Consider the following 27,117-nt stretch of genomic DNA (forward strand, 5'->3'; position numbering starts at 1 on the left):
GAACAGTGGGTTAACTGCCTTGTTCAGGGGAACAGTGGGTTAACTGCCTTGTTCAGGGGAACAGTGGGTTAACTGCCTTGTTCAGGGGAACAGTGGGTTAACTGCCTTGTTCAGGGGAACAGTGGGTTAACTGCCTTGCTCAGGGGAACAGTGGGTTAACTGCCTTGCTCAGGGGAACAGTGGGTTAACTGCCTTGCTCAGGGGAACAGTGGGTTAACTGCCTTGCTCAGGGGAACAGTGGGTTAACTGCCTTGTTCAGGGGAACAGTGGGTTAACTGCCTTGTTCAGGGGAACAGTGGGTTAACTGCCTTGTTCAGGGGAACAGTGGGTTAACTGCCTTGCTCAGGGGAACAGTGGGTTAACTGCCTTGCTCAGGGGAACAGTGGGTTAACTGCCTTGCTCAGGGGAACAGTGGGTTAACTGCCTTGCTCAGGGGAACAGTGGGTTAACTGCCTTGCTCAGGGGAACAGTGGGTTAACTGCCTTGCTCAGGGGCAGAATGACAGATTTTTTACCTTGTCAGCTCGGGGATTCGATCCAGCAACCTTTTGGGTTACTGGCCCAACGCTCTAACAGAAAGATTAATAAAAAAATATATATATTCTGATCACGTCTCCTTTCATGTAGGCCTAAATAATGTAGATTTCCATGAAATGTGTTCATAAAAATTTCCCCCATGTGTGGGAAATCCTCCAAAACGCTGAACTTTATTAAACTATGTGATAAAATGTGACGTTAGAATGTGTTATTACAATTACCTGTAAATTACAATTACCTGTAAATTACAGTTACCTGTAAATTACAATTACCTGTAAACAGATAATTTCCTGTAAATAGAGAATTACCTGTAAATTACAGTTACCTGTAAACAGAGAATTATCTGTAAATTACAGTTTCCTGTAAACAGAGAATTAATTATCTGTAAATTACAGTTTTTTTTTTTCAGGACCTCTGTGTTGGTTCAGAGCGACTGATCTGGAATGAGTCCAAATCGCTTCTGATTTTCAAGTGTTCTTCTTGTTTCAGGAATGTTTCGTATCCACTTTATTCTCTTTAGGGGCACTGTGCTGTTACAGGGATGTCTAGTGTGTAATGCTAAGTCATGCAGGCTGGTCAATCTTTCAGAGAATGCTGCAGTGAAGACCTTAAAGATGGAATCTGCAGTTGGGGGGAAACACTGACCACCACCATTGTTATTGTTTTTTTGTTGCAGACCTTAGACCGTCTGATCAGGATTATCTCTCTCACACACACAGTACAAATTATCTCTCACACACACAGTACAAAGTCTCTCGCTCACACAGTACAATATCTATTTTTCTCTCTCTTTCTCTCTCACACATGCAGTACAAAGTCTCTCGCTCACACAGTACTGCAGACCTCATGGGTTGGTCTCTCAAATGATGGTCTCTCTCACACAGTGCTGTTAGTCCTCTGGGTGGGTCTCTCTCACACAGTACTGCAGACCTCATGGGTTGGTCTCTCAAATGATGGTCTCTCTCACACAGTGCTGTTAGTCCTCTGGGTGGGTCTCGTGACAGACCATAAATGCTAATCAAGTAGCCAGCATGCAAGAGATTTGGTTGCTGTTCTGATTGCTCGTTTGGTGTCCCACAGTGCTGTAGACCTCTGGGTTAGTCTGTCAGACAGTCTTTCAGATGGTCTATATCTCACACACGGCGCTGCAGACTGTTGGGCTGGTCTCTTAGATGAATCCCTCTCTCACACAGGGCTGTAGTCTTCGTCGGTTGATCTCTCAAATAGTGCTGAAAACTTCTAAGTTGGTCTCACAGTCTCCCTCTCTCATACGGTGCTGCAGGGCCCCTCACTGTCCTCCTCACTCTCATCCCACACTGCAACACCCCCCATGGCTCCTGCCTGGACGTGGCCGACTCTCGGCTGGGTTTCGAACCTAGGAGACGGGGAAGGAGACGGGGAATGAGACCCTTCTTTTAACCTGTTATTATAATGTTAAAAAGAACCAGTATTCCTTACCTCAGCTTTTTGAAGTTAGGAAATGTCTGCCTCTCAGTGGCTTGAACCGGTCTGAAGCCTTGTGGTGTATTTTCCTTTACGGGTGCTGCATCTTCCTAGTTCACACAGTGTAAAGGGAACGGGATTAGATGCGTCTCCAGTTCACACAGTGTAAAGGGAACGGGATTAGATGTGTCTCCAGTTCACACAGTGTAAAGGGAACGGGATTAGATGCGTCTCCAGTTCACACAGTGTAAAGGGAACGGGATTAGATGCGTCTCCAGTTCACACAGTGTAAAGGGAACGGGATTAGATGTGTCTCCAGTTCACACAGTGTAAAGGGAACGGGATTAGATGCGTCTCCAGTTCACACAGTGTAAAGGGAACGGGATTAGATGTGTCTCCAGTTCACACAGTGTAAAGGGAACGGGATTAGATGCGTCTCCAGTTCACACAGTGTAAAGGGAACGGGATTAGATGCGTCTCCAGTTCACACAGTGTAAAGGGAACGGGATTAGATGTGTCTCCAGTTCACACAGTGTAAAGGGAACGGGATTAGATGTCTCTCCAGTTCACACAGTGTAAAGGGAACGGGATTAGATGCGTCTCCAGTTCACACAGTGTAAAGGGAACGGGATTAGATGTGTCTCCAGTTCACACAGTGTAAAGGGAACGGGATTAGATGTGTCTCCAGTTCACACAGTGTAAAGGGAACGGGATTAGATGTGTCTCCAGTTCACACAGTGTAAAGGGAACGGGATTAGATGTGTCTCCAGTTCACACAGTGTAAAGGGAACGGGATAAGATGTGTCTCCAGTTCACACAGTGTAAAGGGAACGGGATTAGATGTCTCTCCAGTTCACACAGTGTAAAGGGAACGGGATTAGATGTGTCTCCAGTTCACACAGTGTAAAGGGAACGGGATTAGATGTGTCTCCAGTTCACACAGTGTAAAGGGAACGGGATTACATGTCTCTCCAGTTCACACAGTGTAAAGGGAACGGGATTAGATGTGTCTCCAGTTCACACAGTGTAAAGGGAACGGGATTAGATGTGTCTCCAGTTCACACAGTGTAAAGGGAACGGGATTAGATGTCTCTCCAGTTCACACAGTGTAAAGGGAACGGGATTAGATGTGTCTCCAGTTCACACAGTGTAAAGGGAACGGGATTAGATGTGTCTCCAGTTCACACAGTGTAAAGGGAACGGGATTAGATGTGTCTCCAGTTCACACAGTGTAAAGGGAACGGGATTAGATGTGTCTCCAGTTCACACAGTGTAAAGGGAACGGGATTAGATGTGTCTCCAGTTCACACAGTGTAAAGGGAACGGGATTAGATGTGTCTCCAGTTCACACAGTGTAAAGGGAACGGGATTAGATGTGTCTCCAGTTCACACAGTGTAAAGGGAACGGGATTAGATGTGTCTCCAGTTCACACAGTGTAAAGGGAACGGGATTAGATGTGTCTCCAGTTCACACAGTGTAAAGGGAACAGGATTAGATGTCTCTCCAGTTCACACAGTGTAAAGGGAACGGGATTAGATGTCTCTCCAGTTCACACTGTGGTACAGAAATAAGATTAGATGTCTCCCTTGTTCATGCCGTGATAAATTCACACACCGTGATAAATTCACACACCGTGATAAGTGAATAAGATTATATGTAGATACTGTAGAAAACATTGTAGCAGAGATCATATCTGTCCTGGCCAGATCCTAGCCTGGTCCCTGTTCTTTTTGCAATGACAAGACAAGTATTCACCCTTTGCCTTGATGACAGCTTTACACATTATTAGAATTCTCTCAACCTGCTTCACCTGGAATGCTTTTCCAACAGTTGTGAAGGAGTTCCCACATATACTGAGCACTTGTTGGCTAGGGTTCCTTCACACTGCGGTCCAACTCATCCCAAACCATCTCAGTTGGGTTGATGTCGGGTGATTGTGGAGGCCAGGTCATCTGATGCAGCTCTCCATCAATCACTCTCTTTGGTCAAATAGCCCTTACACAGCCTGGAGGTGTGTTGGGTCATTGTCCTGTTGACAAAACAAATGATAGTCCCACTAAGCACAAACCACATAGGATGGCGTATCGCTGCAGAATGCTGTGGTAGCCATGCTGGTTAAGTGTGCCTTGAATTCTAAATAAATCATAGACAGTGTCACCAGAAAAGCATCCGCACACCATCACACCTCCTCCTCCATGCTTCACGGTGGGAACCACACAGGCAGAGGTCATCTATTCACCTACTCTGCGTCTCACAAAGACACCACGGCTGGAACCAAAAATCTCAAATTTGGACTCATCAGACCAAAGGACAGATTTCCACCAGTCTAATGTCAATGGCTCATATTTCTTGGCCCAAGCAAGTCTCTTCTTATTATTGGTGTCCTTTAGTAGTGGTTTCTTCGCAGCAACTCGACCATGAAGGCCTGATTCATGCAGTCTCCTCTGAACAGTTGATGTTGAGATGTTTCTGTTACTTGAACTCTGTGAAGCATTTATTTGGGCTGCAATCTGAGGTGCATTTACCTCTAATTAACATATCCTCTACAGCAGCGGTAACTCTGGGTCTTCCTTTCCTGTGGCGGTCCTCATGAGAGCCAGTTTCATCATAGTGTTTGATGGTTTTTACAACTGCACTTGAATAAATGTTCAAAGTTCTTGAAATGTTCTGTATTGACTGACCTTCGTCTTTAATGATGATGAACTGATAGACTGTCATTTCTCTTTGCTTCTTGGAGCTGTTCTTGCCATAATACGGACTTGGTCTTCTGTATACCACCCCTACATTCTCACAACATAACTGATTGGCTCAAACGCATTAAGAAAGACAAAAATTCCACAAATTAACTTTTAACAAGGCACACCCTGTTAATTGAAATGCATTCCAGGTGACTACCTCATGAAGCTGGTTGAGAGAATGCCAATAGTGTGCAAATCTGTTATCAAGGTAAAGGGTTGCTACTTTGAAGAATCTCAGATGTAAAAAATATTTTGTGTTTAACACTTTTTTGGTTACTACATGATTCCATATGTGTTATTTCATAGTCTTGATGTCTTCACTATTATTCTACATTTTAGAAAATATTAAAAATAAAGAAACACTTTTGAATGAGTAGTTGTGTTTTAACTTTTGACTGGTACCGTATATATTGATATAATAGTACTGTATATATTGATATAATAGTACTGTATATATTGATATAATAGTACCGTATATATTGATATAATAGTACCGTATATATTGATATAATAGTACTGTATATATTGATATAATAGTACTGTATATATTGATATAATAGTACTGTATATATTGATATAATAGTACTGTATATATTGATATAATGGTACTGTATATATTGATATAATGGTACTGTATATATTGATATAATAGTACTGTATATATTGATATAATGGTACTGTATATATTGATATAATAGTACTGTATATATTGATATAATGGTACTGTATATATTGATATAATGGTACTGTATATATTGATATAATAGTACTGTATATATTGATATAATAGTACTGTATATATTGATATAATGGTACTGTATATATTGATATAATGGTACTGTATATATTGATATAATAGTACTGTATATATTGATATAATAGTACTGTATATATTGATATAATGGTACTGTATATATTGATATAATAGTACTGTATATATTGATATAATAGTACTGTATATATTGATATAATAGTACCGTATATATTGATATAATAGTACCGTATATATTGATATAATGGTACTGTATATACAGTTGACATTGGAAGTTTACATACACCTTAGCCTGAAGGTACCACGTTCATCTGTACAAACAATAGTACGCAAGTATAAACACCATGGGACCATGCAGCCGTCATACCGCTCAGGAAGGAGACGCGTTCTGTTTCCTAGAGATGAACGTACTTTAGTGCGAAAAGTGCAAATCAATCCCAGAACAAAAGCAAAGGACCTTGTTAAGATGCTGGAGGAAACAGGTACAAAAGTATCTATATCCACATTAAAACAAGTCCCTATATCGACATAACCTGAAGGACCACTCTGCAAGGAAGAAGCCACTTCTCCATTAAAAAAAAAAGCCAGACTACGGTTTGCAGCTGCACATGGAGACAAAGATCGTACTTTTTGGAGAAATGTCCTCTGGTCTGATGAATCAAAAATAGAACTGTTTGGCCATAATGACTCGTTATGTTTGGAGGAAAAGGGGGATGCTTGCAAGCCGAAGGAGCCTCTTAAAGAAGAAGTTACAGGTCTGTGAGAGCAAGAAATCTTGCTTGTTTGTAGGTGACCAAATACTTATTTTCCACCATAATTTGCAAATTCATAAAAAATCCTACAATTTGATTTTCTGGATTTTTTTTTCTAATTTTGTCTGTCATAGTTGAAGTGTACCAATGATAAAAATTACAGGCCTCTCTCATCTTTTTAAGTGAGAGAACTTGCACAATTGGTGGCTGACTAAATACTTTTTTGCCCCACTGTATGTGTTTATTTATTGATATAATGGTACTGTATATATTGGTACTGAATATATTGATATATTTATATAATGGTACTGAATATATTGATATATTTATATAATGGTACTGTATGTGTTTATATAGTGATGTAATATCTGCCAGTTAGCAGACGCTTTCATCCAGTGCGATCTCTGGGAGCCTTTAAAAGACGTGCTGTCGATCCAGAGTGCATTGCGCTTGACGACAACGTGCCATTGATTGAACACAGCCAAGGTTGTATAAAGATGGAAAAAAGACCTGTTTTGGTGGTTCATCCCAGATGGGTCTGAAGACACTGGTGGGGATGAGAGGAGGTGGTCCCTTAGTGATGTTGATGACTCTGTTCCCATAGGGTCCTGCTGGCCCTGGTGTCTGACCCTGTCCCTCCAGGCCCGCTGGTCCTGCGTGGTGTCGAGGACTTCGAGGAGAAGGGTACGGCAGCCTGGGTATCTGCCACCTCAGACATACCGTCCGTTCTCTGGGCGAATCACTCAGCGACTGCTGCTGCTGTGTGTACGAGGGCTTCAACAGAACAGGCACCTGACTGTCTGTATCCTCTTCCTCGTCCTCCTCCTCGGTATTACTCGCTTCCCCCTCCCTCCTCAGGGTCCCGTCTGGGCTACAGGTGGTGACGGAGGAGTAGTCGAACACGGAGGTGTCCCCAACGTCCTCCTCCGTGTCACAGTCATCAGTGCTTCTCTGGACCATGTGAGGACCAGGGGTCTGGGGGCCGTGTCCGTGTACCTTAACCCCCGTAGCCTGGCTAGGAGACTCCTGTCCAGAGTCGCTGTCCCCCCACCCAGGGGGTGCCGTATGGAGGAAGGCGCTGATGTCCCCACCGTAGACCAGTCCGGCCAGGCCGCAGGAGTCATGGAGATGAGACTGGAAGGTCCCCCCTGTCCTGTCTCTGTAACAGCTCTTCTTCCGTACAGTACCGGTAGACCAACGGGCAACAGGCATGCTCTGGCAGCCGGCGGCACAGTTAGATAGACGTGGCTGTTGTTCCTCTCTAGGGAGAGAGAGAGAGATCACATGAAATAGCTTCACGTCAATTATAACACCACTTACAGGTAGCAGACAGACACTGTTATCCAGTAACTGCAGAGAGTACATGCAGACATTTTGTTGCAAATGTAGCCGATGCGAAACGGCTAGCTAGTTAGCGGTGGTGCGCGCTGGTCGTGTTTCAATTGGTGACATCACTTGCTCTGAGACCTTGAAGTAGTGGTTCCCCTTTGCTCTGCGAGGGCCGCGGCTTTTGTGGAGCGATGGGTAACGATGCTTCGAGGGTGACTGTTGTTGATGTGTGCAGAGGGTCCCTGGTTCACGCCCAGGTCGGGGCGAGGGGACGGACGTAAAGTCTATACTGTTACACATACTCTGCCATTTCAGCAGACGTTTTGTTGCGTACTATGCCTTTTTAGCAAACATATTTGTGGCATTTTCTATCTGCGACTTTTGACAACGTTTCACTGCTGAACATGACTTTGGTGTACATTCTGCATTGTGCCTCTAGAGGCCTCTTACCCTCCCAGGGCACCAGATGGCGACAAAAACACACTCACCGTTTCCCAGCAGCGTCACGGGACTCCTGTCTGTGTTTCTGTGTGTCCGTGGCAGGGCAGAGCTGGCTTCTGTGATCGCACGACTTGGCACAGGGGCAGGCAGAGCAGCTGCCACTGAAACACAGAGGAACTGCTGAGTGGGGGACGGTCTGGACACTCCAATATGTCGTGCTTCAGGCAGATCTTAAAATAAGCATGACAGTCTATATGACCGCCTGTCTATGTGACCATCTGTCTATATGACCGTCTGTATGATGATTGAAATCTCTCCCACAGGATCCCGTGATGGATCTTGGATTTGGAGAACATTTTTGGAATTATATTGAATTTCAAATATATATACATTTTATATGGGTGTCTGATTATTTTGTTTCTGAAATGTTTGGCCTGTTTATTGGCTTGTAAATGACTAAATTCCATGATTATTCAGGGAATGGTCTGTTTGACAGACCATTAACTGTCAAATTGAGTAGCTGCCCAGTGTGCACATTGTGATTTAGTTCTGAATGGATTCCGTGATTCTGTGTGAAATGGAACCCTGGTCACTATAGGGTTTACTGCTTTAGACCAGGGCCACAGAGACCAACCCATAGGGCCCTGGTCACTATAGGGTTCACTGCTTTAGACCAGGGCCACAGAGACCAACCCATAGGGCCCTGGTCACTATAGGGTTTACTGCTTTAGACCAGGGCCACAGAGACCAACCCATAGGACCCTGGTAACTATAGGGTTTACTGCTTTAGACCAGGGCCACAGAGATCAACCCATAGGGCATGGGACACAGCCAGGGAGTGTCTCTTACTAACCTGGACCACAGAGACCAACCCATAGGGCCCGGGACACAGCCAGGGAGTGTCTCTTACTAACCTGGGCCACAGAGACCAACCCATAGGGCCCGGGACACAGCCAGGGAGTGTCTCTTACTAACCTGGGCCACAGAGACCAACCCATAGGGACCGGGACACAGCCAAGGAGTGTCTCTTACTAACCTGGACCACAGAGACCAACCCATAGGGCCCGGGACACATCCAGGGAGTGTCTCTCACTAACCTGGACCACAGAGACCAACCCATAGGGCCCGGGACACATCCAGAGAGTGTCTCTTACTAACCTGGACCACAGAGACCAACCCATAGGGCCCGGGACACAGCCAGGGAGTGTCTCTTACTAACCTGGGCCCGGGACACAGCCAGGGAGTGTCTCTTACTAACCTGGGCCCGGGACACAGCCAGGGAGTGTCTCTTACTAACCTGGGCCCGGGACACAGCCAGGGTGTGTCTCTTACTAACCTGGGCCCGGCCATTCTTCCTCCATCTCCCCATCGAACATCGTCCTCCAGGATGAGGTGACAGCGGGAAAGGATGCTCCTCAGGACCCTCTCTGACCCCTGGAGGAGGCTGCAGTCTGGGTGATCGCTGTCAGTCCACTGCAACAGACTCTACAGGGGAACAGGATTATACTCAGAGAAACCGATGTATACTAGAGTTGCATTATGGGTGATCACTGGCTGTAGACAAACACTCTATAGGGGAACAGGTTCCAGTCAGAGAAACCAATATATAATATACTAGAGTTGCATTCTGGGTGATCACTGCCTGTAGACAAACAGACTCTACAGGGGAACAGGTTCCAGTCAGAGAACCGCAAATTATAAAAATATATTCCATTTAGCAGACGCTTTTATCCAAAGTGATTTACAGTAGTGTATACATATTCATATGGTTGGCCCCAGTAAGAAATTAACCAATGACCCTGCTGTTGCAAGGGCCATGTTCAATTAACTGAGTCATACTTCTTCTTAGTGTCACCTGTCCATTTGAGATTATCCTCACTAGATTGGCTATCATAGCGAGACACTCCAAAAAAGAAGAAGGAGAAGGAGAGGTGGACCAACCTGAATGAGGGTTAGGTAGCTGTGGATTCGAGAGACTGGCGCCAACAGCAGAGAGAACAGTTGAACTTCCTCTCTTTCCTTCGTATAGCTCTGTAAACAACGTGAACGTGGAGATATTCAAAATCCCCTCACTCACTACCACCATTTTGAAAGATAAGACCTGTACATTAAATATCCAGTAACAACCTACGGGATTTACCTACCTGTGTGCTTTGTATTTTCCCATTGAGCATTATTCTGTTGAATTCTATAGAAAGAAACGTGGCCAGCGCTGTCGTGTATCCGTGGTATATGTCCAAGAAAGATGACTTGAGGAGACAAACAGGAATAGTTGTGAGGAGGATATAGATGAAGATGAGATAGATAGATGTAGATAGATATGTATTATAATCTCTCCAGTTTGAAAGAACAACCACAAATATTTTTATTTATTTTATTTAACCAGGTAAGTCAGTTAAGAACAAATTCTTATGTTACAATGACGGCCTACCAGAAGACAAAAGGCCTCCTGTGGGGGCGGGGCCTGGGATTAAAAACAACTAAATAAAATAAAAATATAGGACAAAACATCACGACAAGAGAGACAACACAACATAAAGAGAGACCTAAGACAACAACATGGTAGCAACACATGAAAAACAACATGGTAGCATCACATAACAACATGGTAGCAACACATAACAACATGGAATCAACACGTAACAACATGGTAGCAACAGAAAACATGGTAGCAACATAACAACATGGTAGCATCACATAACAACATGGTAGCAACACGTAACAACATGGTAGCAACAGAAAACATGGTAGCAACACATAACAACATGGTAGCATCACATAACAACATGGTAGCATCACATAACAACATGGTAGCAACACATAACAACATGGTAGCATCACATAACAACATGGTAGCAACACATAACAACATGGTAGCAACACGTAACAACATGGTAGCATCACATAACAACATGGTAGCATCACATAACAACATGGTAGCAGCAGAAAACATGGTAGCAACAGAAAACATGGTAGCAACACGTAACAACATGGTAGCAACACGTAACATGGTACAAACATTATTGGGCACAGATAACAGCACAAAGGGCAAGAAGGTAGAGACAACAGTATGATAGTCAAGATGGGATTTCTGTATGTTTCCGTACTTACATCATTGTGGCCTACGAGTTGGACAAAGATGTCTCCCACAAGGCCTTTCCAGTCGTGAGCAGACAACCTCTGCTCCAGAGTGTTTCTGAACAGAAGGTGGCGCTGCAGCAACTCCTCCACAAACTTCAGGTAATTCTGACTAGAGGAGAAAACAGTGAGAAAACAGAGAGAAAACCAGGAGAAAACCAGGAGAAAACAGAGAGAAAACAAAGAGAAAACAGAGAGAAAACAGAGAGAAAACAGAGAGAAAACAGAGAGAAAACAGAGAGAAAACAGAGAAAACAGAGAGAAAACAGAGAAAACAGAGAGAAAACAAAGAGAAAACAAAGAGAAAACAGAGAGAAAACAGAGAGAAAACAGAGAGAAAACACAAGGAGAAAACAAAGAGAAAACAGAGAGAAAACAGAGAAAACAAAGAGAAAACAGAGAAAACAAAGAGAAAACAGAGAGAAAACAAAGAGAAAACAGAGAGAAAACAGAGAGAAAACAGAGAGAAAACAGAGAAAACAGAGAGAAAACAGAGAAAACAAAGAGAAAACAGAGAGAAAACAGAGAGAAAACAAAGAGAAAACAGAGAGAAAACAGAGAGAAAACAGAGAGAAAACAGAGAGAAAACACAAGGAGAAAAGGAGAAAACAGAGAAAACAGAGAGAAAACAGAGAGAAAACAGAGAAAACAAAGAGAAAACAGAGAGAAAACAGAGAGAAAACAGAGAGAAAACAGAGAGAAAACAGAGAGAAAACAGAGAGAAAACACAAGGAGAAAACAAAGAGAAAAGGAGAAAACAGAGAAAACAGAGAAAACAGAGAGAAAACAGAGAGAAAACAAAGAGAAAACAGAGAGAAAACAAAGAGAAAACAGAGAAAACAAAGAGAAAACAGAGAAAACAAAGAGAAAACAGAGAGAAAACAGAGAAAACAGAGAGAAAACAGAGAGAAAACAGAGAGAAAACACAAGGAGAAAACAAAGAGAAAAGGAGAAAACAGAGAAAACAAAGAGAAAACAGAGAAAACAGAGAGAAAACAGAGAGAAAACAAAGAGAAAACAGAGAAAACAAAGAGAAAACAGAGAGAAAACAGAGAAAACAGAGAGAAAACAGAGAGAAAACACAAGGAGAAAACAAAGAGAAAAGGAGAAAACAGAGAAAACAAAGAGAAAACAGAGAAAACAGAGAGAAATCAGAGAGAAAACAAAGAGAAAACAGAGAGAAAACAGAGAAAACAGAGAGAAAACAGAGAAAACAGAGAGAAAACACAAGGAGAAAACAAAGAGAAAAGGAGAAAACAGAGAAAACAGAGAGAAAAGGAGAAAACAGAGAAAACAGAGAAAACAGAGAAAACACAATGAGAAAACAGAGAGAAAACAAAGAGAAAACAATGAGAAAACAGAAAACAAAGAGAAAACAAGGAGAAAACAAGGAGAAAACAAGGAGAAAACAGAAAACAAAGAGAAAACAAGGAGAAAACAGAGAAAAACAGAGAAAACAAGGAAATCCCCAAAGACTTAGTTTTTAAGGGATGTAGTACTGTCAATATGGCCTGACTATTGATTGACAGGTGGTTACCAGGGTGTCTGCATCCCAGTGGCCACCACATTGCTTTTTTTGTACTTATACCCCGTTTCTCTACCCAATGTCGTGGTTTCCAATTGGTAGTTACAGTCTTGTCCCGTCGCTGCAACTCCGCTAGAGCGCGGTGGTACAAAGAAATCCCGGCCAGCCAAACCCTCCCGTTACCCGGACGACGCTGGGCAAATTGTCCACCGCCTCATGGGTCTCCCGGTCACGGCCGGCTGTGACACAGCCTGGGATCGACCATGGGTCTGTAGTGACGCCACTAGCACTGAGATGGAGTGCCTTAGACCGCTGCACCACTCGGGAGGCTGGCACCCTATTTTCTATAGCTGGAGCCCATAGGGCTAGTGAATAGGGCGCCATTTGGTACACAGCCTACAGATGTAGGATCTTAATTTGATCACTCTGTTACAGGAGACCTTTCCTGCAAAGCAGGAAATGTAAAACTTGTAGTGCATTTGAGGTTTAAAAAGGCTTCTGAAGTTTGTAATTTCCACATTGAAATTTCAGACTTGATTTTTCCTTGCGAAAAATGTATCAAGCCCTACAAAAATGTCCATTAATTATGATCCCCATAATAATCCACTCTGGACTGTGATAGCATGATATATTATAATCCCCATAATAATCCACACTGGACTGTGATAGCATGATAGTTTATAATCCCCATAATAATCCACACTGGACTGTGGTAGCATGATAGTTTATAATCCCCATAATAATCCACACTGGATTTTGGTAGCATGATAGTTTATAATCCCCATAATAATCCACACTGGACTGTGATAGCATGATAGTTTATAATCCCCATAATAATCCACACTGGACTGTGATAGCATGATAGTTTATAATCCCCATAATAATCCACACTGGACTGTGGTAGCATGATAGTTTATAATCCCCATAATAATCCACACTGGACTGTGGTAGCATGATAGTTTATAATCCCCATAATAATTCACACTGGACTGTGGTAGCATGATAGTTTATAATCCCCATAATAATCCACACTGGACTGTGGTAGCATGATAGTTTATAATCCCCATAATAATCCACACTGGATTTTGGTAGCATGATAGTTTATAATCCCCATAATAATCCACACTGGATTTTGGTAGCATGATAGTTTATAATCCCCATAATAATCCACACTGGACTGTGGTAGCATGATAGCATTGGTTCTGTCCCAAATGGCACACTATTCCTTATACAGTGCACTACTTTTGGGTATATATATATAGGAAATAGGGTACTAGTTGGGTTTGTCCTTACTATGGCTCCAGGTCCATCTGCAGAGCAGGAGGTGTTCTGTACTTGTCGTAGAGCTGGTTTAAGGTCGACACGTATTCCCATTCTGAGTGGAGAAGCTGCATCGTCACTTGGTGCCTTGCATCTATGGAAGAGAAGCTGGTGTAAAATTATTGTCGCGCCGGTGTAGTCAAATATTTTCTATGACACACATCAGAGTCAAATACTTTCTATAGAACAGACTTCGTCAGGAGGGACAGGCAACCGAAATGAATAATACATGTATATGTGTGTTATATTTAAACATAGAGGGAGTATAATGTTGGCAAGCAATAAACATTTCAGAACAACTATAGCTGAATTATTATCCTTACACTTTCAAAAATACTAGTCGAATAAGACATGCGAGAGATCACGCATTTTGGCAAAGAGATGTATTTATAGACTAATACAAAAATCAGTAGCGGATTTAGGTACGGTACGACCTACGACTTGGGCAGAAGGGGGTGAAGGGGGTGTTCGCCCAGGACGCCATACAAGCTAGAACCGAGACATACATTTGAAACAAGTAGCCAAACCGAAAACTGCAGACAAAACATTGTTTTCTGCTACTAAAATCAGTGAAACGTAGGCTAAACTGACAACGGAGTGAAAAGCAGACATCTCAACTAGCAAGCAAGTTGCAGCAATGAAGAACGCAAAGAGGGGAGAATTCTGTCAGTTGGAGATTTTCGGCACAACACGGGTCATCACGACAATATAGGCTTTGGTTGAAGCTCAATGTAAAATTCTGATCTCCCTACCAGCATGATGCCAATGTCGAGGAAAATTTGAACAATTGAGGTCTGAACAAATGTTCTTAACTTTGTATTAATATATATATATATATATAGTGCCTTGCGAAAGTATTCGGCCCCCTTGAACGGATGGAGCCAAATACAGGACCGTTCTGGAAGAAAACCTGATGGAGTCTGCAAAAGACCTGAGACTGGGACGGAGATTTGTCTTCCAACAAGACAATGATCCAAAACATAAAGCAAAATCTACAATGGAATGGTTCAAAAATAAACATATCCAGGTGTTAGAATGGCCAAGTCAAAGTCCAGACCTGAATCCAATTGAGAATCTGTGAACTGAAAACTGCTGTTCACAAATGCTCTCCATCCAACCTCACTGAGCTCGAGCTGTTTTGCAAGGAGGAATGGGAAAAAATGTCAGTCTCTCGATGTGCAAAACTGATAGAGACATACCCCAAGCGACTTACAGCTGTAATCGCAGCAAAAGGTGGCGCTACAAAGTATTAACTTAAGGGGGCTGAATAATTTTGCACGCCCAATTTTTAGTTTTTGATTTGTTAAAAAAGTTTGAAATATCCAATAAATGTCGTTCCACTTCATGATTGTGTCCCACTTGTTGTTGATTCTTCACAAAAAAAATACAGTTTTATATCTTTATGTTTGAAGCCTGAAATGTGGCAAAAGGTCGCAAAGTTCAAGGGGGCCGAATACTTTCGCAAGGCACTGTATATATATATATATACCAAAAAATACATGGGGGATTGGAAATGATGCAGACAATTACATTGATGGAATCTACAATATATCTGCACTATTAAAGCTGATCTCTCCACTAAAATTATTATTATTATTTTTTAAATATTATAAAATATATATTAAAGAAATAACACAAGGAAATTATATAAACAATAACGAGGCAATATACAGGGGGCACCGGGTCAATTTGCGGGGTTACGGGTAAATCGAGGTAATTTGTAAAGGGACTATGCATAGATAATAAACAGTGAGTAGTAGCAGTGTAAAAACAAATAGAGGGGGGCGTCAATGTAAAAAGTCTGGGTGGCCATTGGATTAATTGTTCAGGGATCTTATGGCTTAGGGGTAGAAGCTGTTTAGAAGCCTCTCGGACCTAGACTTGGTGAAGAAGCCTCTCGGACTTGGCTCTCCGTTACCGCTTGACGTGCGGTAGCAGAGAGAACAGTCTATGGCTTGGGTGATTGTCTTTGACAATTTTTTGGGGGCCTTTCTCTGACACCGCCTGGTATGTCGGTTCTGGATGTCAGGAAGCTTGGCCCCAGTGGTGTACTGGGCCGTACGCACTACCCTCTGTAGCGTCTTATGGTCGGATGCTGAGTACTTGCCATACCAGGCGGTGATGCAACCGGTCAGGATGCTCTCGATGGTGCAGCTGAATAACTTTTTTGAGGATCTGGGGACCCATGCTAAATCTTTTCAGTCTCCTGAGGGGGAAAAGGTGTTGTCGTGCCCTCTTCACGACTGTCTTGGTGTGCTTGGACCATGATGTGGTGTGTTTGGACTTTTCCTGTAGTCCACGATCAGCTCCTTTTTCTTGCTTACATTGTGGGAGAGGTTGTTGTCCTGGCACCACACTGCCAGTTCTCTGACCTCCTCTCTATAGGCTGTGTCGTCGTCGTCGATGATCAGGTCTACCACCGTTATGTCGTCGGCAAACTTAATGACGGTGTTGGAGTCGTGCCTGGCCGTGCAGTCATGGGTGAACAGGTAGTACAGGAGGAGACTAAGCACGCACCCCTGAGGGGCCCCAGTGTTGAGGATCAGCATGGCAGATGTGTTGTTGAGATGTTTAGTCCCAGGGTCCTTAGCTTAGTGATGAGCTATGAGGGCACTATGGTGTTGAACACTGAGCTGTAGTCAATGAACAGCAACCTCACATAGGTGTTCCTTTTGTCCAGGTGGGAAAGGGCAGTGTGGAGCGTGATTGAGATTGCGTCATCTGTGGATCTGTTGGGGCGGTATGCAAATTGAAGTGGGTCTATGGTTTCCCGGCATGATGGTGCTGATGTGAGTCATGACCAGCCTTTCAAAGCACTTCATGGCTACCGACATGAGTGCTACGGGGCGGTCGTCATTTAGGCAGGTTACCTTCGCTTCCTTGGGCACAGGGACTATGGTGGTCTGCTTGAAACATGTAGTTATTACAGACTCAGACAGGGAGAGATTGAAAATGTCAGTGAAGACACTTGCCAGTTGGTCAAAACATGCTCAGAGTACACGTCCTGGTAATCCATCTGGCCCTGCGGCTTTGTGAATGTTGACCTGTTTAAAGGTCTTCCTCACATCGGCTACGGAGAGCGTGATCACACAGTAGTCTGGAACAGCTGATCCTCTCATGCATGCTTCAGTGTTGCTTGCCCCTAAGCGATCATAAAAGGCATTTAGCTCTTCTGGTAGGCTCGTGTCAGTGGGCAGCTCGCTGCTGGGATTCCCTTTGTAGTCTGAGGTCCTGAGCGCTCTGGAGCAGGTTTTCATCATGGATCTCTCCATACTTTGTTCCGTTCATCTTTGCCTTGATCCTGACAAGTCTTCCAGTCCCTGGCGCTGAAAAACATCCCCACAGCATGATGCTGCCACCACCATGCTTCACCATAGGGATGGTGCCAGGTTTCCTCCAGACATGACGCTTGGCATTCAGGCCAAAGAGTTCAATCATCAGAACAGAGAATCTTGTTTTTCATGGTCTGAGAGTCCTTTAGGTGCCTTTTGGCAAACTCCAAGCAGGCTGTCATGTGAGGAGTGGCTTCCATCTGGCCACTCTACCATAAAGGCCTGATTGGTGGAGTGCTGTCGAGACGGTTGTCCTTCTGGAATGTTCTTCCATCTCCACAGAGGAACTCTGGAGCGCTGTCAGAGTGACCATCGGGTTCTTGGTCACCTCCCTGACCAAGGTCCTTCTCCCCCGATTGCTCAGTTTGGCCATGTGGCCAGCTCTAGGAAGAGTCTTGGTGCTTCCAAATTTCTTCCATTTAAGAATGATGGAGGCCACTGTGTTCTTGGGGACCTTCAATACTGCAGACATTTTTTGGTACCCTTCCCATGATTGGTGCCTCGACACAATCCTGTCTCAGAGCTCTATGGCCAATTCCTTCGACCTCATGGCTTGGTTTTTTTGCTCTGACATGCACTGTATTAATGGTAATAGTTTGTTCCAAAAACGGTTTAGAGCTGTTAGAAGGCAACAGTCAGCAGGGTTTAAACCAGCAACCCTTGTAGTTATGCCAGCACACCACCTGTGCTATTAAGGTCCAGACCTTTTTGTCAGAGGCCAAATTAAAGGTTACAATAGCACTGCCAATAGCAAACTTTTGATTGATCAAAACAAATCTGTCTTTGCATGTGGAAATGTACGATGCACTTTTAACAGAACATTACCTGCCAGCGTAAAAAACATGGAATTTAAAAACAAACAAAAAAATATGTTTTAAGTGAGAAGTAGGCATTGGTCTGAAGCTGAAAAATAAAGGAAATTCACGAGCACCACAATGCCTACTTCACCCATTGCTCCACCAGGGTTTTACAGCACACAGCTTTGACCTACTACAGTAGCTATGTTGGTATTGTACTTCAAACTATGTATAGGCAGGTTGCTTACGATTCAAACCTTCTCCAACAGCCTGTGATAGTTAGGATTCAACATTTCTCCAAATGCCTGTGAAGGTTAGGATCCTGTTCCTGCTCCTCGCACTCGCCCTGAGGTGCGTGTCATCAGCCCGGTGCCACCTGTACCGGTCCCACGCATCAGGCCTCCAGTGCGCCTCCACAGTCCAATAAGTTCGGAACCTCCAGCGACGGTCCCCAGTCCGGGGCCTCCGGCGATGATCCGCAGTCCGGTTCCACAAAGGCGGAGGGATCAGCGTAAGGAGGGGGGGCTGCTTCCAGAACTGGAGTCGCCACCGAGGGTAGATGCCCACCCGGACCCTCCCCTATAAGTTCAGGTCTGCAGCCAAGAGTCCGCACCTTTTGGGCGGGAGGGCTGACCTTAGATATCTCTGTTTTCTATATATTTTGGTTAGGTCAGGGTGTGACTAGGGTGGGTACTCTAGTGTTGTATGTCTAGGGTTTTGTATGTCTAGGGATTTTTGTATTTCTATGTTGGCCTGATATGGTTCCCAATCAGAGACAGCAGATTATCGTTGTCTCTGATTGGGGATCATATTTAGGCAGCCCTGTTTCCCACTTTCTGGTGTGGGATCTTGTCTATGTATAGTTGCCTGTCTGCACTATTTGTATAGCTTCACGGTTCGTTTGTTGTTTTGGTGAGTTTCAGTTTATTAAAATGATGTGGAACTCTACTCACGCTGCACCTTGGTCTAAAGACATTATGACGAACGTGACATGCAGCCCCTTGGTTGGGGAACGTTGAGTAAAGGATTTACAGAAAGAGTGTATTTGTACAGTGTGGACCTACCTGTCCCCTCATACATCCCTGCTTTGAGCCCCTGCAGGTAGCAGTGGAGCAGGACTCTGCCCCGGTTCGAAGAGGAGGATGTGCTGCTGCTGGCACTGCACTCACAGTGGCTCCTCCCATTCACCACAAGACCTGTATCACTACCAGAGAGTACAGACCAGAGAGTACAGACCTGTATTACCACCGGAGAGTACAGACCAGAGAGTACAGACCAGAGAGTACAGACCAGAGAGTACAGACCAGAGAGTACAGACCTGTATTACCACCAGAGAGTACAGACCAGAGAGTACAGACCTGTATTACCACCAGAGAGTACAGACCAGATAGTACAGACCAGAGAGTACAGACCAGAGAGTACAGACCAGAGTACAGACCTGTATTACCACCAGAGAGTACAGACCAGAGAGTACAGACCAGAGTACAGACCTGTATTACCACCAGAGAGTACAGACCAGAGAGTACAGACCAGAGAGTACAGACCAGAGAGTACAGACCAGAGAGTACAGACCTGTATTACTTACAGATACTAAATAAAAAGTTAATCAGAAATCAATCTGGGTGCCCGGATTCTCCTAAAACACACTTTGGCAAGACAAGGAGATAGCTGCTAGTCTGAAATCTAGAACCTGTTGTGTGTTGTACCATTCCACTCTTTGTACTCCGTGTCATTGCCAAACATTTGGGACGACAAGGAGTGGAATGATAGCAGAAACAGACTGGTACCCATGCTAGATAGCTACTGGACACTATTGATCTAATGCAATAATGACAACAACAGTCCAATATTTTCTAAAAGACCAGCATATTAATCAATCATTACTATCTACACATTATTTATTGGTGTCTATTTTAGTGGATGTTTACTGATTACCTGTCTCTCTGGGTTGCCAGAGCTGATTGTGTCACCTTTACCTCCTGCTGTATTGGAGACCTCTGCCTGTTGCTACCACAGAGTTGCAGGATCTGGCAACGCATCTCTCCCAGTTCATCCTGTGGGGTAAACAATTGTTCAATGTTAACTTCATCTTCTCTGGGTTGCTGTTTTAGCAAATTATTGATTCAACACATCATGATCGGGATCCCCAGTCTCTATGCTCTTTATAAAAGCCTCGGCCGAGATTAAATCCGCTCACACTTTCTAGAGCGTTGTCGACCATTTAAAGCCAATGTTCCTGGGGACCCATCTCTCTGGTATCATGACCTGCTTGAACTCCATCTCACCCTGAGAGATTCAACCAGGGTCTCCATGCGCAAGGCCTTTCTCTCACAGCTCCTCCGGGCTTCTCCCACCTCCTCCCTGATATCGCTGTCTCCATGCTGGATCTGACTCAGCTCATACAGAGCACTGGAGAAGCCCACCTTCAGCTCTGACACCAGACCCTGGAGCTGGAGGAGGGAGAGAGAGATGGAAGGGGGTGCATGGATGGATACATGGATGGATACATGGATGGATACATGGATGGATGGATACATGGATGGATGGATACATTGATGGAAGGATGGATGGATGGATACATGAATGGATACATGAATGGAGGTATACATTGATGGATACATGGATGGATGGATGGATACATTGATGGAAGGATGGATGGATACATGAATGGATACATGAATGGAGGTATACATTGATGGATACATGGATGGATGGAAACATTGATTGAAGGATGGATGGATGGATACATGAATGGATACATGAATGGAGGTATACATTGATGGATACATGGATGGATGGATGGATACATTGATGGAAGGATGGATGGATACATGAATGGATACATGAATGGAGGTATACATTGATGGATACATGGATGGATGGATACATGGATGGATGGATGGATACATGGATGGATGGATGGATCATGGATGGATGGATGGATACATTGATGGAAGGATGGATGGATACATGAATGGATACATGAATGGAGGTATACATTGATGGATACATGGATGGATGGACACATTGATGGAAGGATGGATGGATACATGGATGGATGGATGATGGATGAACAGATACAGGACATGGATAGATAGTGTCAGATTGTTATAGGTAAAGAGTTATATGTTCTCAATAACTTCGGCCAGGATTCAATCAGATTGTGGGTTCGCGACAACGCGGCTTTTAAATGTAGGCTAATTTCTAATTGAGACGACATCTACAGTGTTTACCGTGAATACAGTCTCCGCGCACGAGGGAACTTTAAAAGCGACGTTGTCGGTTAGGCGCGATCGGATCGAAACCCGTTTTTCCTTGGTTAATTAAAGGCAAAATAACATTACACTGAACAAAAATATAAATGCAACATGTAAAGTGTTGGTCCCACGTTTCATGATCTGAAATAAAAGATCCCAGAAATGTTCCAGACGCACAAACATTTTATTTCTCTCAATGTTTGGGCACAATTTAGTTTACATCCCTGTTAGTGAGCATTTCTCCTTTGCCAAGATAATCCATCCACCTGACAGGTGTGGCATATCAAGAAGCATGATTATTACACAGGTGCACCTTGTGCTGGGGGACAACAAAAGGAAACTCTAAAGATGTGCAGTTTTGTCACACAACGCCACAGTTTTGAGGGAGCGTGCTGACTGCAGGAACGTCCACCAGAGCTGTTGCCAGATAATTGAATGTGGAACCTTTATTTAATCTAGGCAAGTCAGTTAAGAACACATTTTAATTTACAATGACGGCCTACTCTGGCCAAACCTGGCCAATTGTGCGCCGCCCTACGGGACTCCAAATCACAGCCGGATGTGATACAGCCTGGATTTGAACCAGGTACTGTCGTGACACCTCTTGCGCTGAGATGCAGTGCCTTAGACCGCTGCGCCACTCGGGAGCCCATGTTGAACGAATGTTCATTTCTTTACCGCCTCCAACGTTGTTCTGACCAACAGATGCACATCTGTATTCCCAGTCATGTGAAATTCCTTAGATTAGGACCTAATTCATGTATTTCAGTTGACTGATTTCCTTCTATGACTTGTCTGTAACTCAGTAAAATATTTTAAATTCTTACATGTTGCGTTTTATATATATTTGTTGTTGTTGTTCTGTATAAATAAAGAGAGACGGTGGGCTACACAACGGTTGTGTAAAGATTTGTGTAACAGACAAACTCTCCATTGCACAATCATAAATCGTCGTATCAACTCCAATGCATGCTTTATTGGCCCTGTACACACTCAAGTTGCACAACTGATTTTACAAACACATTTGTAAACGAATCGTTGTGACACAAACGGAGAGTTTTACTGCACACACAAGTAACCACACAAGGGTTGTGGAGACACTACAGAATGGTTGAGTAAAAAAAAAAAAAGAAGAGATAATTGTGCAGACAAACTCTTTCTATTGTTTCACAACAACAAAACACATTTATCCAGTTGTATTACAGCCATCGTGTCAAATTGTGCGTTATACATCAGTTGTACAACCTGGGTGTGTAGGTGGCCATTGTCCTCAGAAAGGAAAAGTATTTCCACAGCCTGTCAACATAAAGATCAACATTCAATTAGATAACACACAACAACAACAAACAAACAACACAATACAGTGTAGGCTACAACATGAAGCCGAGGAAACGATCAGAGGCAGCTACATCAGAGAGGGTCTATAATGTAACAGGGAAGTTAGTATCCCAAATGGCTCCCTATTACCAATATAGTGCACTAGTCCCTATAAGGGCCCTGGTCAAAAGTAGTGCACTATATAGTGAATATGGTGTTATTTGGGACACAAGCCAGACTTTGGGTGTGTTTTAAACATGGGGAATACACCGAGGTAGTTAATATGTGAGAGAGGATAATCAGGGAGTAAACAGGTTTACCTTGGAGATCTCACTGACTAGCTCTCCCTCCTGAGGCTTCATAACCTCTGTGGGAAGAAGAGCAAACATTTATAAACACAACCCCTCTGTCAGCTCAGCAGATGTGTTCACTCATCCCTAAGTTCAGCAGCCCTTAACAAAAAACAAGATTGACATTTTTGAAAGTGCAGTAACGGTGGTATTTTGGATGCAGAAATTGCAAAATTACTGCAGTTATACTGCACTCTAACTGCAGTTATACTGTAAAATTACTGCAGTTATACTGCAAAATTACTGCAGTTATACTGCACTCTAACTGCAGTTATACTGTAAAATTACTGCAGTTATACTGCAAAATTACTGCAGTTATACTGCACTCTAACTGCAGTTATACTGCACTCTAACTGCAGTTACACTGCAAAATTACTGCAGTAAAAAAAAATACATATATTTTGGATTCAGTATTTACAGCATACTGGAGTTATACTACACCATAACTGCAATCTTTTTTTCTTGAGGGCTGCGGCTGTGGAGAGGAATCTCAGATTTATTTCCAACTGTTTAACCCTTCCCTGTGCGTGAATGCAACAACTGTGAGTACAGCATTTGTTTCCTCATGTTTTCTGAACAGAGAAGTCATTATTTTGGTCATTTTCTAGTCATGTATTATTTTATGCACTTGTTTTTATGCCTGCTAAGTAACTTTTCCTGTCATATTAGCTGGCTAGCTAACTAAGTTGTTTCCATTTTGTGTCTCGTTTTGAATCATTATATATATATATATATATATATATATATATATTCAGTACCAGTTAAAAGTTTGGACACCTACTCATTCAAGTGTTTTTCTTTCTTTTTACTATTTTCTACATTGTAGAATAATAGTGAAGAAATCAAAACTATGAAATAACACATATGGAATCATGTAGTAACCAAAAAAGAGTTAAACAAATAAAAATATATTTTAGATTCTTCAAAGTAGCCACCCTTTGCCTTGTTGACAGCTTTGCACACTCTTGGCATTCTCTCAACCAGCTTCACCTGGAATGCTTTTCCAACAGTCTTGAAGGAGTTCCCTCATATACTGAGCTTCTTTTCCTTCACTCTGCGGTCCGACTCATCCCAAACCATCTCAATTGGGTTGAGGTCGGGTGATTGTGGAGGCCAGGTCATTTGATGCAGCACTCCATCAATCTCCTTCTTGGTCAAATAGCCCTTACACAGCCTGGAGGTGTGTTGGGTCATTGTCCTGTTGAAAAACAAATGATAGTCCCACTAAGCGCAAACCAGATGGGATGGCATATCGCTGCAGAATGCTGTGGTTGTCATGCTGGTTAAGTGTGCCTTGAATTCTAAATAAATCACTGACAGTGTCACCAACAAAACACCATCACACCTCTGCCTCCATGCTTCACAGTGGGAACCATACATGCAGAGATTATCCGTTCACCTACTCTGCATCTCACAAAGACACAGCGGTTGGAACCAAAAATCTCACATTTGGACTCATCAGACCAAAGGACAGATGTCCACTGGTCTAATGTCCATTCCTCGTGTTCCTTGGCCCAACAAGTCTCCTCTTCTTATTGGTTGCCTTTAGTAGTGGTTTGTTTGCAGCAATTCGACCATGAAGTCCTGATTCACGCAGTCTCCTCTGAACAGTTGATGTTGCTTGATCTCTGTGAAGCATTTATTTGGGCTGCAATTTCTGAGGCTGGTAACTCTAATGAACATATCCTCTACAGCAGAGGTAACTCTGGGTCTTCCTTTCCTGTGGCGGTCCTCATGAGAGACAGTTTCATCATAGCGCTTGATGGTTTTTGTGACTGCACTTGAAGAAACTTTCAAAGTTCTTGACATTTTCCGGATTGACTGACCTTCATGTCTTAAAGTAATGGTGGACTGTCATTTCTCTTTGCTTATTTGAGCTGTTCTTGCCACAACATGGACTTTGTATTTTACCAAATAGGGCTATCTTCTGTATACTACCCCTACCTTGTCACAACACAACTGATTGGCTCAAACACATTAAGATGGAAAGAAATTCCACAAATTAACTTAACAAGGCACACCTGTTAATTGAAATGGATTCATGAGGCTGGTTGAGAGAATGCCAAGAGTTTGCAAAGCTGTCATCAAGGGTTGCTACTTTGAAGAATCTTAAATATAAAATATATTTAGATTTTTTTAACACTTTTTTGGTTACTACATGATTCCATATGTGTTATTTAATAGTTTTGATTTCTTCACTATTATTCTACAATGTAGAAAATAGTAAAAATAAAGAAAAACCCTTGAATGAGCAGGTGTGTCCAAACATTTGACTGGTTCTGACTGGTTCTGACTGGTTCTGACTGGTTCTGTCTGTCTGTCTGTCTGTCTGTCTGTCTGTCTGTCTGTCTGTCTGATCCTAGCAGAGGATAATTGTTTAGCTCTAGTGCTTGCTATTTCTAAATAATATGTGCCTTATTCTAAGATGTCAAACCATTGCATTGATTCTATTTAATCGTTTCACTTTCAGACCACCGTGTATGGACACACAACATTGGACAACTGCAGCCTAATGAAAGCCCGAACGTTATGTTAAACCTACCATCAAGATTAAAGATCAGTAAACCGAGGAACAGTCTCTCTCCAAGTGTCCCTCTACCCAGAGTACAATCTCCATGTCTTTCACACCAGTAATAAATAATCAGAGGTTTTACCCTCTTCGTCATGGCTTTACCTCTCAGATCACAGGTTGGCACAGAGAGCAGAGCTCCATAATTCCTCTGGGAAGGAATCTTTCCTATCCTCCAAACCAGATTGGATATCAGGAAGGCAGACAATGGTGACAAAGACTCGGCATTTAACCTCCTTTCTCTCTGTAGTCATGGTAACCTCTTCCTAACCATAGAAAAATCATCTATAGAATGAGTGTACCACTCAAATGGCCAGGGTTTAAAAGCTCTTTCAATAGTTTCTATGCTCCTGACTCACCTAGTCACTGACTGACCCAATAAAACATAGATCAAAAGTTTTGTATTTCCTTATAAAATACGAAGTGAAACATTAACAAGTTGTTAGTCCTGACAACCTGACTGAATGTTATGTCCGGCTGTCTTGTCTTGATAAATATTTTTCAAGGAAACCTGCACCAAATCATAAATGTAGTATACTTATTGTACTATAGTCAGTGGTCTGACAGTGTCTGTTTATAGTACCCAAGCTAGAACTGCCCCTGCCAGCAATTCCCCTGGTGAGGGGGAAGTGACTAACCTGCCAAACAGCTCTACACTGCAGGGGCGAAAGACAGAGGCCAAACTACCTCCTTCTAAGCCTAACAGCAGAAGGACAGATCAGATACAGTATTAAAACATAAAGACAGCCCATACACCAGTTCATTCCTACAAGTCTTCAGATTATTGATAAATTGATAAGTAATTATATTCTCTATTTTATTTTAATATATTAGGTTCACTGGAAAGAAAAGTGAAATCTGATTCATATGAAATTACAATATATCCCATTTGTTCTTTAAAAATAACAGTTACATCTAAAAGTTATAATAATAATAATGTAGTCTAAAATCAAGGCAACCTACCCATATTAAATGATGAAACATCTAAAATCAAGGCAACCTACCCATATTAAATGATGAAACATCTAAAATCAAGGCAACCTACCCATATTAAATGATGAAACATCTAAAATCAAGGCAACCTACCCATATTAAATGATGAAACATCTAAAATCAAGGCAACCTACCCATATTAAATGATGAAACATCTTCATATGAAATTCTACCAACAATTTGATGAAACTATAAATGTTATCTTACCGTTATTTGCCACCGCCATTCAGATCATCAAGAAATATCTCATCAAGTGAAATTTTCTCCATCCAAATCCACTTATTTGAGCAAAAACTGACATTTCATTCATTGACACTGCACTCGTGGCGGCGCCCTGAACCTTTGAAAGCAGGTGCATTTGTGCAAGGGATGCACCGACGGATACCTGATGCAGTTCGTATCTACCTGGGTGCGTCCACGCAAGACGAGCAGCCTGCGTTAAATCATGTGAATGAGTAGTTTTGACCTGCCGGGCTACTCCGAGTCTTAAATCGAGTGCACTCTTGG

The 27,117-nt window shown here is 42.9% G+C and overlaps 1 protein-coding gene across 5 annotated transcripts; it reads right to left on the bottom strand.

Annotated features, from left to right (window-relative positions):
• Positions 1-651: 651 nt before the first annotated feature.
• On the bottom strand, positions 652-27,073 carry LOC110498272. 5 transcript variants are annotated; one of them, XR_005037829.1, is made up of 16 exons: positions 26,818-27,073; positions 23,019-23,065; positions 22,627-22,677; positions 20,410-20,574; positions 20,060-20,178; positions 19,189-19,328; positions 13,969-14,089; positions 11,124-11,262; positions 10,157-10,261; positions 9,954-10,043; positions 9,349-9,497; positions 8,060-8,173; positions 6,753-7,503; positions 1,995-2,089; positions 792-1,911; positions 652-757 (listed from the first exon to the last, which is right to left on the bottom strand). XR_005037829.1 is itself a non-coding variant. In XM_036955324.1 (15 exons), the coding sequence occupies exons 1-15, from the start codon at positions 26,834-26,836 to the stop codon at positions 1,803-1,805; spliced, it is 2,214 nt and encodes a 737-aa protein (XP_036811219.1). In that variant the 5' UTR covers positions 26,837-27,073; the 3' UTR covers positions 683-1,802. The 5 variants fall into 5 exon arrangements, 3 of the variants coding, with proteins under 3 accessions (XP_036811219.1, XP_036811221.1, XP_036811220.1); XR_005037830.1 differs by having other exon boundaries at positions 683-774; positions 809-1,911; XM_036955324.1 differs by having other exon boundaries at positions 683-1,911.
• Between the last annotated feature and the right edge of the window lie 44 nt (positions 27,074-27,117).

Source organism: Oncorhynchus mykiss, chromosome 19 (assembly GCF_013265735.2).
Source record: "Oncorhynchus mykiss isolate Arlee chromosome 19, USDA_OmykA_1.1, whole genome shotgun sequence".
NCBI classification, from domain to species: domain Eukaryota; kingdom Metazoa; phylum Chordata; class Actinopteri; order Salmoniformes; family Salmonidae; genus Oncorhynchus; species Oncorhynchus mykiss.

What these genes read in the sequence shown, in the direction of transcription:
- LOC110498272 (XM_036955324.1), bottom strand. An exon ending in CCCTGGTTGAATCTCTCAGG is followed by an intron (nt 20,179 to 20,409) that starts GTGAGATGGAGT and finishes TTTACCCCACAG; the next exon opens with GATGAACTGGGAGAGATGCG. An exon ending in CGTGACGCTGCTGGGAAACG is followed by an intron (nt 7,504 to 8,059) that starts GTGAGTGTGTTT and finishes CTCTCTCCCTAG; the next exon opens with AGAGGAACAACAGCCACGTC.